The 15,980-nt window shown below is 40.5% G+C and overlaps 1 protein-coding gene across 5 annotated transcripts in view; it reads left to right on the top strand.

Moving 5' to 3' along the window:
- The window catches only part of si:ch211-15d5.11 (nuclear receptor coactivator 7), a 112,758-nt gene that overhangs the window by 43,664 nt on the left and 53,114 nt on the right, over positions 1–15,980 (top strand). For all 5 annotated transcript variants that reach the window (XM_060847572.1, XM_060847573.1, XM_060847571.1 and 2 more), the window contains 4 exons: positions 5,945–6,052; positions 7,870–8,013; positions 8,748–8,932; positions 11,941–12,695. In XM_060847572.1, coding sequence (XP_060703555.1) covers positions 5,945–6,052; positions 7,870–8,013; positions 8,748–8,932; positions 11,941–12,695 — 1,192 coding nt within the window. The remainder of the gene's footprint in view (positions 1–5,944; positions 6,053–7,869; positions 8,014–8,747; positions 8,933–11,940; positions 12,696–15,980) is intronic.

The following is a 15,980-nucleotide window of genomic DNA, read 5'->3' as shown; positions in this document are numbered from 1 at the left end:
TTTCCAATCCTAACCCCCCAAAATATGTAGCTTCTTTCTTCAAATGTGATGAGCAAACTGTGTTGAATTAAAGTTTGAATTTTAACAGTTTAACATCCAAATTCTGATGCATTATGGTGCATACAATCACACCTATACACTCCCACAGTTGTTAATTGTAGCCATGGTTACCTACAGAGGTCATGGAATACAGTAGCGGAATTAACAATTGAAACAGCGCTCAGGGGCTAAATTTTCAAAGGGGATGGGTCCTGTAAACTACAAGACAGTCCAGTTTCTCCATCCATTCCAAATGTCACCTGGGTTTGAGGCTGGCCAGGTCAACTGCTCTCACAAAGTGGGCAAGCGATTAGGCTGATTAAGAACCTTGTTAACCAGGGATAAAGGATGTGGGATTTTCCAAAAACCTCAATTTTCCCAACCCCAGCAGCAAACTAGGGTACCACTGCTCCAGGTATGCTGACAGCGTTTCCTGACTTACTTGGAGGAGACACAGCTAAAAGACTGGCCAATTTTTTGTACATTTTTAATTAAAGTTTTAAAAAGGGACTGAAAAGACACTTCCTTGTTGAATCAACCTCTCAGCTATTTCCTTTTTATTACATCAAGTGCGCTGAAGAAAGTCTTTCAATGGTCTTCTAGCTGTGAGCCTACTTGAGCTGTTCCCATTTAGGGCTATGACACTGATCCCTGCCTAAAATATAAAGAAGAATGCTCAGAAGTAAAATTTAACCTGGTCAATCTTCCCAATCAGCTGGGATGTTGGGAAGAGTGATGTATGAGAACCATTCACTAAAAAGGTTTTTACTAGAACTCAGTTCATGTTCCACCAGAATCATTTGGCTCCTCCCCACAACCTTGATTCAGTCTTGAGATCCAGAGCTGAGAGCCAAAGAAGTGTCAAGAGATACTGCCTTCAACAGTTTCTTGATGCAGTCAGAGAGATCACGAGGTCACACATTTGGCAGTTGCTTTACCCAAAACACTACTCGGGTAGTGTCTCCCATCCATCCTCCTCCTCTAACCAAAAAAAAGTTTTGTGCGTCGGTTGGTAAGGTGACAAGTGTTTTCTTCCGTGTTTCATTTGTTTGTTTTTCCAGCACTCTATTTGGAAATTTAGAATAGCGGGAATAGAAGTTAGGGCAGTTGAATGTCCTCCTTCAGTATGTGGGAGGTAAGGGTCACCTCTCGTGTCCCCGCTGACTTGATTTGTGAGAAGTGTACCCAACTCCAGCTCCTCAAGAACTGTGTTAGGAAACTGGAGCTGGAACTGGATGAACTTCGGCGGAGGGGTTTATTGAGAGGAATTACAAGGAGGTAGTTACTCCATAGCCACATGAAGAAGGTAAATGGGTTATTGTCAGGGATAGGAAAGGGAACAGGCAGGCAGTGCAGGGATCTCCTGTGGTGGTTCCCCTCAACAACAAGTATACCGTTTTGGATACTGTTGCAGGGGACGACTTACCAGGGGTAAGCAATGGGGCACAGGTCTCTGGCACAGAATCTATCTCTGTTGCTCAGAGGGGAAGGGGGAAGAGCTTTAGTCACTGGGGACTCCATAGTTTGGGGGATAGATAGGAGGTTTTGTGGGAACGAGAAAGACTCATGATTAGTGTGTTGCCTCCCAGATGCCAGGGTTCATGATGTCTCTGATCATATCTTCAGGATGCTTGAGGGGGAGGTGGAGGGAGAGCAGCCCCAAGTCGTGGTCCACATAGGCACCAACAACATACATAGGAAGAAAGGTGGAGATCTAAAGCAGAAATTCAGGAAGCTAAAGTGGAAGCTTAGAGCTAGAACAAACAGAGTTGTTATCTCTGGTTTGTTGCCCGTGCCACATGCTAGTGAAGCGAGGAACAGGGAGAGAGTGGAGCTGAACACATGGCTGCAGGAATGATGGATGAGGCAGGGATTTGGATTCTTGGATAATTAGAGCTCTTTCTGGGGAGAGTGGGACCTCTACAAACAGGATGGTCTTCACCTGAACCAGAGGGGTACCAATATCCTGCAGGAGACTTTTGCTAATGCTGTTTGCGGGGAGGGTTAAACTAATGCAGCAGGGGATGGAAACCTAAATTGTAGTTCCAGTGTACAGGAGGTTGAGGGTAGTGAGTTCATGGATAGATTTACAAAGTTGTGAGAGGGCAATCAGGATGTTGGTTTGAAATGTGTGTACTTCAATGCCAGGAGCATCCAGAATAAGGTGGGTGAACTTGTAGCATTGGTTGGTACCTGGGACTTCGATCTTGTGGCCATTTCAGAGACATGGCTAGAGGACGGACAGGAATGGTTGTTGCAGATTCCAGGATTTAGATGTTTCAGCAAGAACAGCAAGATGGTAAAAGAGGTGTGGCATTGTTAATCAAGGGTCTTATTACAGCAGCTGAGATAACGATTGAGGACTCATCCACTGAGGTAGTTTGGGCTGAGGTTAGAAACAGGAAAGGAAAGATCACCCTGTTGGGAGTTTTCTGAAGGCCTCCGAATTGTTCCAGAGATGTAGAGGAAAGGATAGCAAAGATGATTCTCGATGGGAGCAAGAGTAACAGGGTAGTTGTTATGGGGGACTTTAACTTCCCAATATTGACTGGGAATATTATAGTTCAAGTACTTTAGATGGGTCAGTTTTTGTTCAATGTGTGCAGGAGGGTTTTCTGACACAGTATGTAAACAGACCAACAAGGGGCAATGCCATATTGGATTTGGTATTGGGAAATGAACCCAGCCAGGTGTCAGATTTGGAATTAGATGAGCACTTTGGTGATAGTGACCATAATTCGGTATGTTTGCAATAACAATGGACAAGGATAGGTATATACTGCAGGAAAAGAGGTATAACTGGGACAAAGGCAATTATGATGCGATTGGGCAAGATTTAGGATGTGTAGGATGGGGAAGGAAACTGCAGGGGTTGGACACTCTTGAAAGGTGAGTTTATTCAAGGAACAGCTACTGGGGGTCCTTGATAAGTATATACCTATCAGGCAGGGAGGTAGTTGTCGAGAGAAGGAGGCATGGTTTACTAAAAAAGTTGAAGCTCTTGTCAAGAGGAAGAGGAAGGCTTATGTGAGGATAAGTCAAGATTAGAGTGGTGCTGGAAAAGCACAGCAGATCAGGCAGCATCCGAGGAGCTGCTGGGCTTTTCCAGCACCCCTCTAATCTTGACTCTGATCTCCAGCATCTGCAGTCTTCACTTTCGCCTTATGTGAGGATGAGGCATGAAAGCTCAGTTAGGAGGCTTGAGGGTTATACGTTAATCAGAAAATATCTAAAGACAGGGCAAAGAAGAGCCAGAAGGGGACATGAGAAGTTATTGGTGGATAAGATCAAGGAAAACCCTAAGGCCTTCTATAGGTATATCAGGAATAAAAGAATGACTAGACTAAGATTAGGACCAATCAAAGATAGCAGTGGGAAGTTATGTATGGAATCTGAGGACATAGGGGAAGTGCTTAATGAATACTTTTCATCAGTATTCACATTGGAAGAGGGCGATGTTAGTGAGAATACGGAGATACAGGCTACAAGATTAGATGGGATTGCGGTTGACAAATAGGAGGTTTTTGCAATTTTGGAAGATCTGAAAATAAATAAGACCCCTAGGCTGGATGGGATTTATCCTCAGATTCTCTGGGAAGCCAGGGAGGAGATTGCAGAGCCTTTGGCTTGAATCTTTATGTCATCATTGTCGACTGAAGTAGTGGCAGAAGACTGGAGGACAGCGAATATTGTTCCCTTGTTCAAGAAGGGGAGTCAGGACAAGCCTGGTAATTATAGACCAGTGAGCCTTACTTCAGTTGTGGATAAGGTGTTGGAAACGGTTATAAGAGATAGGATTCACAACCATCTGGAAAGGAATAATTTGATTCGGAATAGTCAACATGGTTTTGTGAAGGGTAGATTGTATCTCACTAACCTTATTGAGTTCTTTGAGAGAATGACAAAACAGGTGGATGAAAGTTAAGTGGTTGATGTGGTGTATACGGATTTCAGAAAGGCGTTTGGTACGTTCCAAATGATAGGCTATTGCACAAAATACAGAGTTTCGGGATTGAAGGTGATTTAGCGGTTTAGATCAGAAATTGGCCAGCTGAAAGAAGACAGAGGGTGGTGATTGATGGAAAATGTTCATCCTGGAGTTACCAGTGGTGTGCCGCAAGGATCTATTTTGGGGCCACTGCTGTTTGTCATTTTTATAAATGATCTGGAGGTGGGCGGAGAAGGATGGGTTAATAAATTTGCAAATGACACTCAGGTAGGCAGAGTTGTGGATAGTGCTGAAGGATGAAGTGGGACATAGATAAGATGCAGAGCTGGGCTGAGAAGTGGCAAATGGAGTTTAATGCGGAAACTAGGAGATAGTTCATTTTGGAAGAAGTAACAGGAATGCAGAGTACTGGGCTAATGGTAGAATTCTTGGCAGTGTAGATGAACACAGAGATCTCGGTGTCCAGGTGGATAAATCCCTGAAAGTTGCCACCCAGGTTGATTTGGAGATGCCGGTGTTGGACTGGGGTGTACAAAGTTAAAAATCACACAACACCAGGTTATAGTCCAACAGGTTTAATTGGAAGCACACTAGCTTTCGGAGCGTCGCTCATTCATCAGGTGGTAGTGGGAGGCTCAATCCTAACACACAGAATTTATAGCAAACATTTACAGTGTGATGTAACTGAAATTATACAAAGCCTGTTAAGAAGTGAAACCATCACGGTATTCTAACAGATGAAAGGCTTAACAGACAATCAGTTTTTCAATGTATAATTTCAGTTACATCACACTGTAAATGTTTGCTATAAATTCTGTGTGTTAGGATTGAGCCTTCCACTACCACCTGATGAAGGAGCTACGCTCCGAAAGCTAGTGTGCTTCCAATTAAACCTGTTGGACTATAACCTGGTGTTGTGTGATTTTTAACCTTGGCCACCCAGATTGATAGGGTTGTTAAAAAGGCATATGGTGTGTGGTGTTTATTGGTAGGGGGAATTGAGTTTCGGAGTCATGCTCCAGCTGTACAAGGTACTGGTAAGGCCACACCTGGAGTAGTGCATGCAGTTCTGGTCACTGCATTATAGGAAGGATGTGGAAGCTTTGGAAAGGATTCAGAGGAAATTTACAAGGATGTTGCCTTTATTGGAAGGAAGGTCTTAGGAGGGAATGTTGAGGGAACTGAGGCTGTTTTCATTGCAGAGAAGAAAGTTGAGAGGTGACTTAATCGAGACATATAAGATCATCAGAGGGTTAGATAGAATGGACAGGGAGCCTTTTTTCTCGAATGGTGAAGGCTAACATGAGGGGACATAGCTTTAAATTGAGGGGTGATAGATTTAGGACAGATATCAGGGATAGTTTCTATACTCATAGGGTAGAAGGGCCGTGGAACGACCTGCTTGCAACCCCAGTAGTAGACTCACCAACAATAAGGGCATTTAAATGGCCATTGGACATACGTGTGGATAGTAATGGAACAGTATAGGTTAGATGAGCATCAGATTGATTTTGCAGGTCGGCGCAACATAGGGAGTTGAAGGGCCTGTACTGTGTTGTAACATTTTATGTTCTAACATCAAAGCAGCATCCAACTGGGTAAAGGAACAGGAGAGGACTATCACTGTTGTGGAGGATAAATGCCAATCCATTCTGCTAGGATGAGTGATTTTCTTACACAGAATTACATTGGAATTATAATGTTAGAAGTAGAAAATTCATACCAAAACAGAACAGCTTCCTCACTATTTTACTTGAGGTAGTATTAGTCAATTAATTAAAGGAGTACTTAAGCAAATGTAACCATAGTAGCTAAACGTACTTCCCAACACCATGAAGTGGTGACTGTTAAACAGGGTAGAGCGTCCACCTGCATGAGTTTCACCTCACTCGGAAAATAATTTTATGCACAAACTCTAATAATTAATGAAATCTGAAACAAGACTTTTTCCTGCAGCAACTATATGTTCCTGATCCAGGACTGAGTGAAGACAGCTCCATATCCTCAAGTCCCAGGCAGTCACAGACTCTTTCTTCATCAGATATAGAATATGTCAAACTTTCGGTAAGTATTACCCAGCAAATAGAAAAGTACATAACTGCAATGTCTAGTTATATTTGTCTCACGGTTAGGCTTTATGCTTCTGTAGGATATGTTTGTCACGTTTGAAAAGCAGCTCGTAAAATCTCAAAAAGGATGGAGAAAAAGCAGTATAACTTGAACAATCTTTGCGGGGAAGAGATGGAATGGTGAAAACATAAACCTGGTAGCTGTTTAGAAAGGACTGGATAAATTATTATCTGTAAAGTGTACATACAAAGCTATTAGTTGGAGAATAATGATAAGGAAATTGTTGGGAGGTTTGAAAGGAACTAATAATTTCTTTTCCAAAGTATTACTATATTAGCTTAAAAAAAAGCCAGTTAAAATATTGTGATAAGTGAATGAATACAGTGATGCGACATCAGAGATGCTTCTAAATTTGGATTCTGATATCCTGAGATTTCTGAGAAGCAATAGCTAAATGACGACTACTTCATATTAATCTGGATAAGATTTTATCCTTAATGAAGTAGGTTATTCCACTCTTGAGAGAGAGTCTTGGCAGAATTCCATCCACCCAACAGAAATTAGGAATTAAGCTAAATTATTTAGCTTAAATCTTTCACTCCAAGTTGGAGAAGCAATTTTTGGAAAATACATGAATAGAGAAAGGAAACAGCAAACAAAATGCGAGAAATATAAAGGATGGCCTAGCAGTTTATACACCTGTGCACAATGTGCTATTTATCACCTTGGTTGTGATATGACCTTAGCCCTTCCAATAATTCTTTCAATAAAACATAATGTTTTAGCTAACCAGTCTATAAATACGATGAAAGCAAGACCTATACAGCCATCTGCCATTATAGTGGCTGTTTTGCATCGTATCAAGGAGAATAAAGATTTGCGTTTTTTACAGCCTTTTTAAACTTATCATATCCAAAAATGCTTTACAACCAATGAAGGAAACACGACAAGCAAGCTCCTATAAACAGCAACATGAGAATGACTAGATCATCTTTTTGGAGGTTGTTGTGTGTAAGATAAATATTGGTCAATAAACCAGGGAGGACTCTTCTGCCTTTTTAAACATAGTTGCCATGAGATCTTTCATTTTCATCAACAGGACATTTGAGGTCATGGTTAATATCTAATCTGAAAGAAGGATGAATAGATAGAAGGAGTAGTTCTCGGATTTTTGCTGTTTAGTCTTAAATTCACAGGTGCGATAATTTGCCTTCAAATTATTTATGTAAAGGCATAAAGAAGAAATATGATGATGTGAGGCTTAAGACCTTGGTGAACTTTCTGAGAATGTGATAGAGGCAGATTGAGACTTTCAGAAGGGAGCTGTGATAAGTACCTGAGGAGAGATAATTGCATAGTTGAGAGGAAAGGGCAGAGGAGGGATACTAACTGAGATCCTTTTACAGTGATCTGAAATGGACACAAGAGACTAAGCGGCCTTCTTCTGTGAAGTAGCTATTCCATGGCTGCTATCCTTTTAAATGTAGATAATCATAGCCTAACATGGTTGTCACCTATGACTCAAACGTGATTTTAATTGAAACCAGACAATGTGTGTTTCGAAACTATAACCAAGGAATAATCGTAACAACAAATTAGGTTTGCTCCACTTTGGCTCAGAATTTCACTCCAAATTGTGACCCAAAAACAAATAGAGGGTAGACCATATGCATTTTGTTTCCTTCACAACAATAGCTTTACGTAAGTATTTTAAACCATCATGTGTCAAATAATAAGAAAATAAATTATTGATAGAAAAAAATTAATTAATTAGTATACTGTGTTTCTAACAATCATTCTATAATTTCCAGGATGCTGATTCAGCAGAAATGTCCAGTCTACAGTGGTATAGTTCACAACACTCGATACACAGCTCCTTGTCTCCCATGTGGGATGAAGTACCCTTTTCTGAAAGATTCCTGAAAATTTGTTGCAGATATTTTACAAATGGAAAGGTAAAATATGTTATTTGTAACAGCAGGTTTCAAGTTAAGTGCTTCAAACCCTGTAATTTTTTCAAAGCTACTTGTACTACTTCTTACTAACTAAGAGCCAGAATTCTTGTGTTCCTCATACAGATTGAACCTTGTGTGGCTAAATATCCAGGCAATTGCCTTGAGCAGATGAGCTCCTCTTAATGCAATGTTTTTTGTCAACTGTTTTATTTACACTATGTGTGTACCTGCATAACTGTGACTTTGACCATATTGAGATCACGTGTGACTACAGCAGAGTAGAAGGACTTTACTCTGCCACTGCTCATACTTCATTGTTGGAAGTCCTTGATACTGAAAGTGGGCTCAAAAAAATGGGAATGATGGTCATTCCACGGAGTCGAGATCCCTGAGATGAATGGGCACAAATGACATGCAAACATTGTTCATTATGAAATTCAACATTTTGAGCAGCAATATTAAATAATGTGAGAGTCTGACTTAAACGAAGTATATGTTTATACATAAATGGTTTTCCTCTAAGTTAATTATAGATTCTTTGTTTGTTAAATAGAACCAAATAATATTAGTCATAAAATAAATTGATAAATTGCACAGAGATTTCGCAGCATTTTTACTGTTCAGCTATCAAAAATAGATGATTGTGTCAGATCTTATTGGTTGATTTTAATCAAATAAACAGTTGCTTTGTCGTCGTCACATCTTACTATTTACAGTTTCTGATCTCATTGTAGGGTGTTATAATGGGAATCCTGCTCCTCACTCCTGAAAAGATCTTTTTTGACCCATATAAATCCCATCCTCTTGTCATTGAAAATGGCTGTGAAGACTATTTATTTTCTTGCAACATGGAGTCACTCATTTCAGCTGTGTCTCACAAGGATGTTTCTCAAATGGAACTTTGCACTTCTTCTCCCTTGTAAGTGACTTAAAATCAGATCATAACATTCAAATCAGAAGGTTTATTACAGATTCTCTTGAATTCAGTTCATTTCAAAATATAAATCACAATCCGGGTTTGTTCAGCTGGTGATTTCTTCATGGATGTTAAACACAAGATTACTTTTGTAACTGTTTAGGGATCTATACCACTTTGATATTGTCCTGGTCATTGTAGATCCATATATTAGATAACTTAAAATTGAATATAAAAATACACAAGTTACACAGCAATGGTTTATGTTCTTGAAATGGACCAAATGCTTTCCCACAATTATTGTAGAAATTGTACAAAATGTCTGAGGGAGGAAGAGAATCCAAGGCATGACTTTGCTGTTGAATGCGTGTGATCTCCTTTTCAAACTTTATTGATACTAACAAGAATTTCATGGCAGTTGATGCGCACTAAATAAGCTTTGTCAGGCGTGTCTGTGTGCACCAGCATAAATCAGGGAATGAGGGTCAGAATCAACTGTCATACCTTCTGCTGTCATGACTCCCTGAGTTCTTATGAGAAGGGAGGGGACGGAAGGTATACTTTTATAGCAGTCACCAAATTAACATCTAACTAGTTCATTATTCCTTTCTCTGTAGTTAAAACATGGTATTGTCTCATTGAGGATTTTGCATCACTTTCAAGGGGACTCATAGCTATTGTGTCAAAGCCACCCATATCCAAACTAATTAGTTAACCTGAGATTTCAGAATCATGGTTGGGTTGTTGTGGCATTGTGGTAATGACTGCTAATAGGTTCAAGCTCCATCTACATCAGAAGTGTGTCATAAAATGTCTGATCGAGCTTTTAAAAAGTATCTCAAAATAATTTTTGATAAATTTATTCATAACAGTTTTAATTTGTTGAATCCTGGGAGTGTTACAGTAAATATTCATATTTACTGGGGGGGTTAGTTAGTTCAGTTCGCTGGTCAGCTGGTTTGAAATGCGAATACAACCACCAGCTTGGATTCAACTCCTGTACTGACTGAAGTTACCATGAAAGTCTCACCTTCTCAACTTCACCCTTGCCTGAGATTGGTGACCCTTAGGTTAAACCACTGTCAATTGTCTCTGTCTGTAATGAGAGTATGGCGACTTTACCTTAATGGAATATTATAAGCATATAAATTAAGTCAACCATCAGAATGTTCTCTTGGCCACTTAAACCCTCTTTCATTAAAATCAACTATTCTGTGTTTTACTAACTTTGTAGAGCAACTACAGATCAGAACTAAAAGAATGGATTAAGTTAATGGGGATGAAATTGAGAGAAGACCTCTAGATTTTAGGCCAAATGAACACTGGAATGAGAAGAAGCATAATACTTGGGACATGGTCAGAGAACCGGGAGGAGAAACACTGAAACCAGTGGAAACATGACAGTATTGGAAACAAAATCGCAAGTTTGAGGCATAGTCAAAGGGGGTCTAGAAGGAAATTAATCACCTTCGGATAGAGTCAAAAAGTAGACACAGGTGAAGTTCCCAGCTAAGAATGGAAAAGCAAATATAAGTCAAAGAAGAGTTGGGGGATAAATAGAGAAAACAGAACAATTTACAAAGGCACTCAGGACTATTTTGTCTCACCTACATGACTGAAATTTGGAGTGATTTTGTAATATTGCTTCTAATTATGGAATTATTGAATGAACATTAAAAGCTGATGAAGATAAAAAGCTATGAGAAGAGAAAAGGGTCACGTGATAGGTTTTGGATTGCACCAGTGAAGAGCCTCACAGACTCAAAGTCCCTGATATTGTTGTGGAGAAAATATAGAAAATCACCAGGTGACGCAGAGAGTTCTTCAAGTAGTACATCTTTTATTTGCAAACAAAAAACCGTGACACTGAGAAAGCAGATTCTCGAATGCCCACGAACCTCAGCGTCCGTAGATTTTTTTTTATCATGTTTCTGTTAGCTTATCAGCATATCCAACTTCACTCTAGCTAAACAATAAACCAGGGATGTTAGTTCCCGTTATCTCTTCAGTTGTACATCCTACTTAATGTTATTCTAATGACACAGTTAGACATTTATTGCTAACTCTGCTACAATGATCTTCTATTCCAGACTAACCTATCATTATAGATATTTAGCTGTTCCATCTATTACAATAGTCTCCTGTCTCAAGCTGACTCAACTAACTATTAATTAGATATTTTAATGTCACTTCCCAAATGTTTATGGTCCTAATCCTGTCATAATAACACTTAACAGAGAAACTTGCTTTATTACTTGTGTTGTCTCATCTCAGCTTTAACCTTACTCTGCTAATTGGTGTAAGAGCATTCCACTATTCTTATCCCATCCTGCCTTCCACAGACCACAGATTGCCAGTGATCTTCATGCTTTAACCCTTCCGATGCTTTCATGTTCTTTATCTATGAAGAGAGAACAGAGTAAGCTGAGAGTGATCAGGTAACCTTAAACCATGTGAAACTGCCTGACAGTTGAGCAGACTGAAGGCTGACTGGCAAATAGGAGGGAACATTTCCGTAGCAATACAACAACAAGACAGTTGAAAAAATTAGGTGCCAGTGCAGGCCAGGTCCATATCTACTGCTGTTCCTGACTGGTACACAGTGCAGGAGAAATATGTAGTGTACAAGTTCCTGCTTTCTTTTCACTGCAACATCTCTTAAACTCTGGGAAAGCTGGTCTGCAGCCACTAAAGCCAAATTGAATGTAAAATCTGAGGCATGCAACCTCAAAAGTGGTGTGAATACCAACTCCTTTTGTAGAAGAAATTATTTGTTACATCCTAAAAGGCCCCTGTAAAATCAGATGTCAGCAGCTTGCAGTGAGTTGGGACTCCCAAGGTTAAGAATTTAACAACCCACACCCCCACTCATTCTGGGGAGGCATGAGTATAAGTTCCACACAGTGGCACCAAATGGTCTTGCCTGTGCTGGAAAATTTCTATGGTTCACTGCTAAATCATGCAACTTTACTTTGTCTCAACGAAGTAAGCACTCTCTTTTTCTTCTTCAGAAAGAAGACTTCTGTTCAACCTCAAACGGGAAGGAATACTGCTAACATTAACCGTAGGAAATCCCATCCAGTTAGTTTAGTAGCTCCAACCAAAGACAATACCCAATGTACAAAGGTCAAAAGAAAAGATTCAGTTCCTGTTGATCAAGGAGCTGAAGCTTCAACAAAATTTAGCAGCATATCCCACTCATGTCCAGATTCTCTCTGCCATGTGGATGAGAAATTATCCGATGAAATTACAGAATTGCAGGACAGTGTACCTGAAGAAGATGGTGAAACTGACCAGAAAGAAACATTTACCATTCCAAGCAGAACAAAATACGGAGGAGATAATTTAATATCAGAGAATAGGCATTGTTATTGTGATGAACAAAGTATAAGCGAAGAAAAATTTGGACCAAATGTAAATTATTATGGCAATCAACATTTGACCCATGCACTGACAGAGGAAATGTTACATAAGGGAAACAAACGAGAGAAACTCTGTGATTCCAGCTATGATCCAGATGATAAAACTGCAGCCTTTTGTGAAATAAACTTGTTAGATCATGGATGTCCTGAATATCAGTGGTGTCAAAGGAGAGAAAACACAGAAGAGAAACTACTTTGCAGTGAACTGTCTAGAATGAAGGAAGAAGAGGTTTGTTGTGCAATGAACAAAGCCAAAGGTGATCTGTTTAGTGAATATGATAAACAGAAGATCCAGAGAAAGGACAGATTACCCACATTGGCACCGAAGCATGAATTGAAACAAGGTAAGGGACTTCTGAAGTTGATTTTGCTTTTTACCTTAGCCTGTTGGAACAGCATATTTATGTGATTAAAAATATTCCAGCCTTCCCTTTGTTTCTTTTCTCTTTCCACTTTTTTAGATTACTTACAGTGTGGAAACAGGCCCTTTGGCCCAACAAGTCCACACCGACCCAGCGAAGCACACCCACCCAGACCCATTCTCCTACATTTACCCCTTCACCTAACACTACGGGCAATTTAGTGTGGCCAATTCACCTAACCTGCACATTTTTGGACTGTGGGAGGAAACCGGAGCACCCGGAGGAAACCTCGGCAGACACAGGGAGAATGTGCACACTCCACACAGTCAGTCGCCTGAGGTGGGAATTGAACCCGGGTCTTTAGCGCTGTGAGGCAGCAGTGCTAACCACTATGCCACTGTGCTGCCCAATATTCTGCCATATACTATCTCACCAGACATCTTTCCCAGTTGAAAGAATAACCTGGAGTCCAGTTCCCAGGGCTCCTCTCACTGTTGCTCACTAATCAGACTGTTGGCACCAACATGACAGTTGTCTACAGTGGCTGGACTTATGAATTCCCTTCCTGGAAGAAAGCACCTGACCTTTCAGCTTTGTATTTCCCTGTCAACTTGTTAACTCAAATTGTTAACTTAAATCATGAACTATTCAAATTCTTTCACATATAACATGTAAAATGATTTGAAGGGATTTATGGCAACTCCTGGTTTGAATTTTTTATGAAACTGATAATTCCTAATTGCTTTGAGAAGATGGTTGTTGCAGCCGTTTGGTGTAGGTGCCATGAGGGAGGGAGTTCCTGGATTTTGACCGAGCAACAGTGTAGGAATGATGGTATAGTTTCTAGTCAGGACGGTGTGTATCTTGCAGGTTAACTTGAAGTTGGTGGTGCCCCATGTATGTGCTGCCTTTGTCATTCAAGGTGATAAAGGTCACAGATTTGGAACATGCTGTAAAAGGAGGCAAGGTGCATGCATCTTGTAGTGAGTGCAAATTGCTGCCCATCTGTATTGGTGACAGAGGGAGTAATATTTGAGATGTTGGATATGGTACTGATTTAGTAGGCTGCTTTGTCATGTATAATGCCGGGCTTCTTTAGTATTGTTGGAGTTCCAGCAAACCAGGAAATTGGAATGTATTCCATCACATTACTTATTTTTGTCATGCAGAGAGTGGAGAGGCTTTGAGGAGTCAAGATGTAAGCTACTTGTCGCAGAATCCCAGCAGCCTGGATCTGCTGTTGCTGCCACAGCAGTTATCATTTGTCTCACACATACAAGCTTGGATTCATAGAAATCCAGTCCTTATCCAGTACCTAATTGGGTCCCTTCATATTCTCCCTGTACTGACTGAGAATGGTCTGTATTGTATCAAGCTTTGCTAGACAATCAGCAGTAAGAACTATACAGATTGTTGGAAACATTCTACACTTTACCCGTGTATGTTGTGAAAGAGATTTTTCATGTTGCAGCCAAAGTACAGGGCAGGCATGTTCAGTTCACTCTCTACCCCGACCAATAAGAAAACACATTGAATCAAACTCCAGTCAGGTTGTTAAGATCAATGCTAGAGGCCCAGTCTTCAAGGGATCCAACAATGAGAAAGTAAACCTTTTTCTTTCAGTTCTTCTCTCCAATGGTCAAAGGGGAGAGGGATGACAGGGCTCAGAAGCAAGGGAAACTATGTGGCTTTCAGTAGCCACCCTCTTTCTTCCCATCCTTGCTTCTAGTTGGCCTCCAATTGAGGCATATGGAGGCCTCAACTCCCCTAGATTGAGGGACAGACATCTCTAGTATATCAGTCAGGAAATTAGCCAGTTTTTTTTTAGTCTTTCTCACCCAGCACAACAGCGAGAAAGAAGGCCAGTATCTCTCCAAATTGCCACATTCTCACCACTTTCATCATCACTGTCGGGGCAGGGAAAATTGCACCCAAAAAGTGCTCAATGAGCAGGAATCTCCCCAGACTTTGGTGACTCACCATGATTAAGGCCCTTAAGTAGTCAATTAACAACCACTTAAGTGTCTCAATTCACCACCACCCTAATTATCTTCCTTCCTGGTGAGCAGGAAAAATGACTGATTTCCCTGCTAGGAAACCAGGGAAACGTGCCTGCCAAGTTTGACGGTAGGGTTTCCATTTGCCTTAGTCTGGGCAATGGGGGTCACAAATGTAGGCAAGAGGATGACTTCTAAAAACCACCCAGCCCACACCTTCAACATTTCTGACCACCCTCCAACTTCTTCCAACCCCCAGCCAACGAGAAGCAAAGAAAAACTACTTACCTTCTTGCCATTGATTCCATGAAGACTTAAGCATTGACCAGTGGCCTCTGATTGGCTGCTACCATCTACTGAGGGAGGACTCCACTGTCAAGGCTTGCCACAGGCTGAGAAATTCATTGGTCAGTTTATAAGCTGATTGGTTTGTGATCCAGTGAACATTGTAGGTAATGGGCATCAAGTTGGAACGACCCGACATGCTTGCCCTAGATTTATCTTGCAAAATGGAGAATCATTGCCAAGAAGTGAGAATTATATGCCAATAAAGGGACACTACCAAAGGAAAAAATGAAGATATTATCATTCACACAATTATTTACATAAGCATTCCAACGTTGATTAACAGACTCCCATCAATATAGAAATTCAAAATGATCAAAGTGGCACCTGTTTTACTTCAACAAGTGCTTAAAAATATTTTTAAAAATTGTCATCTCTTCTATTTGTTATTTGTTCTTAAAAAATGGTCGATTTTAGCTCAGTTGTGGTAACTGACCATCCTTACATGTGTTGAAAATGTACAGATGGTGATGCTGAGCCTTATTTTGAACTATTGTTTATATATTTAGATTTACAAACTTACCTACATTTATAGCACACAGTGAGACAAATCAGCCAATCATGAATATTTTGCATCAGTATTTACTGTGGAAAAGGATATGGAAGATATAGACTCTTGGGAAATAGATGGTGACATCTTGCAAAATATCCAAATTACAGAGGAGGAAGTGCTGGATGTCTTGAAACGCTTAAAGGTGGATAAATGCCCAGGACCTGATCAGGTGTACCCGAGAACTCTGTGGGAAGCTAGAGAAGTGATTGCTGGGCCCCTTGCTGAGATATTTGTATCATCGATAGTCACAGGTGAGGTGCCGGAAGACTGGAGGTTGGCAAACGTGGTGCCACTGTTTAAGAAGGGCGGTAAAGACAAGCCAGGGAACTATAGGCCGGTGAGCCTGACCTCGGTGGTGGGCAAATTGTTGGA

This window comes from Hemiscyllium ocellatum, chromosome 30 (genome assembly GCF_020745735.1).
Source record: "Hemiscyllium ocellatum isolate sHemOce1 chromosome 30, sHemOce1.pat.X.cur, whole genome shotgun sequence".
In the NCBI taxonomy this organism is placed as follows: Eukaryota; Metazoa; Chordata; class Chondrichthyes; order Orectolobiformes; family Hemiscylliidae; genus Hemiscyllium; species Hemiscyllium ocellatum.
The sequence above is the reverse complement of the archived record's forward strand: the minus strand, read 5'-3'. Positions and strand labels throughout refer to the sequence as shown.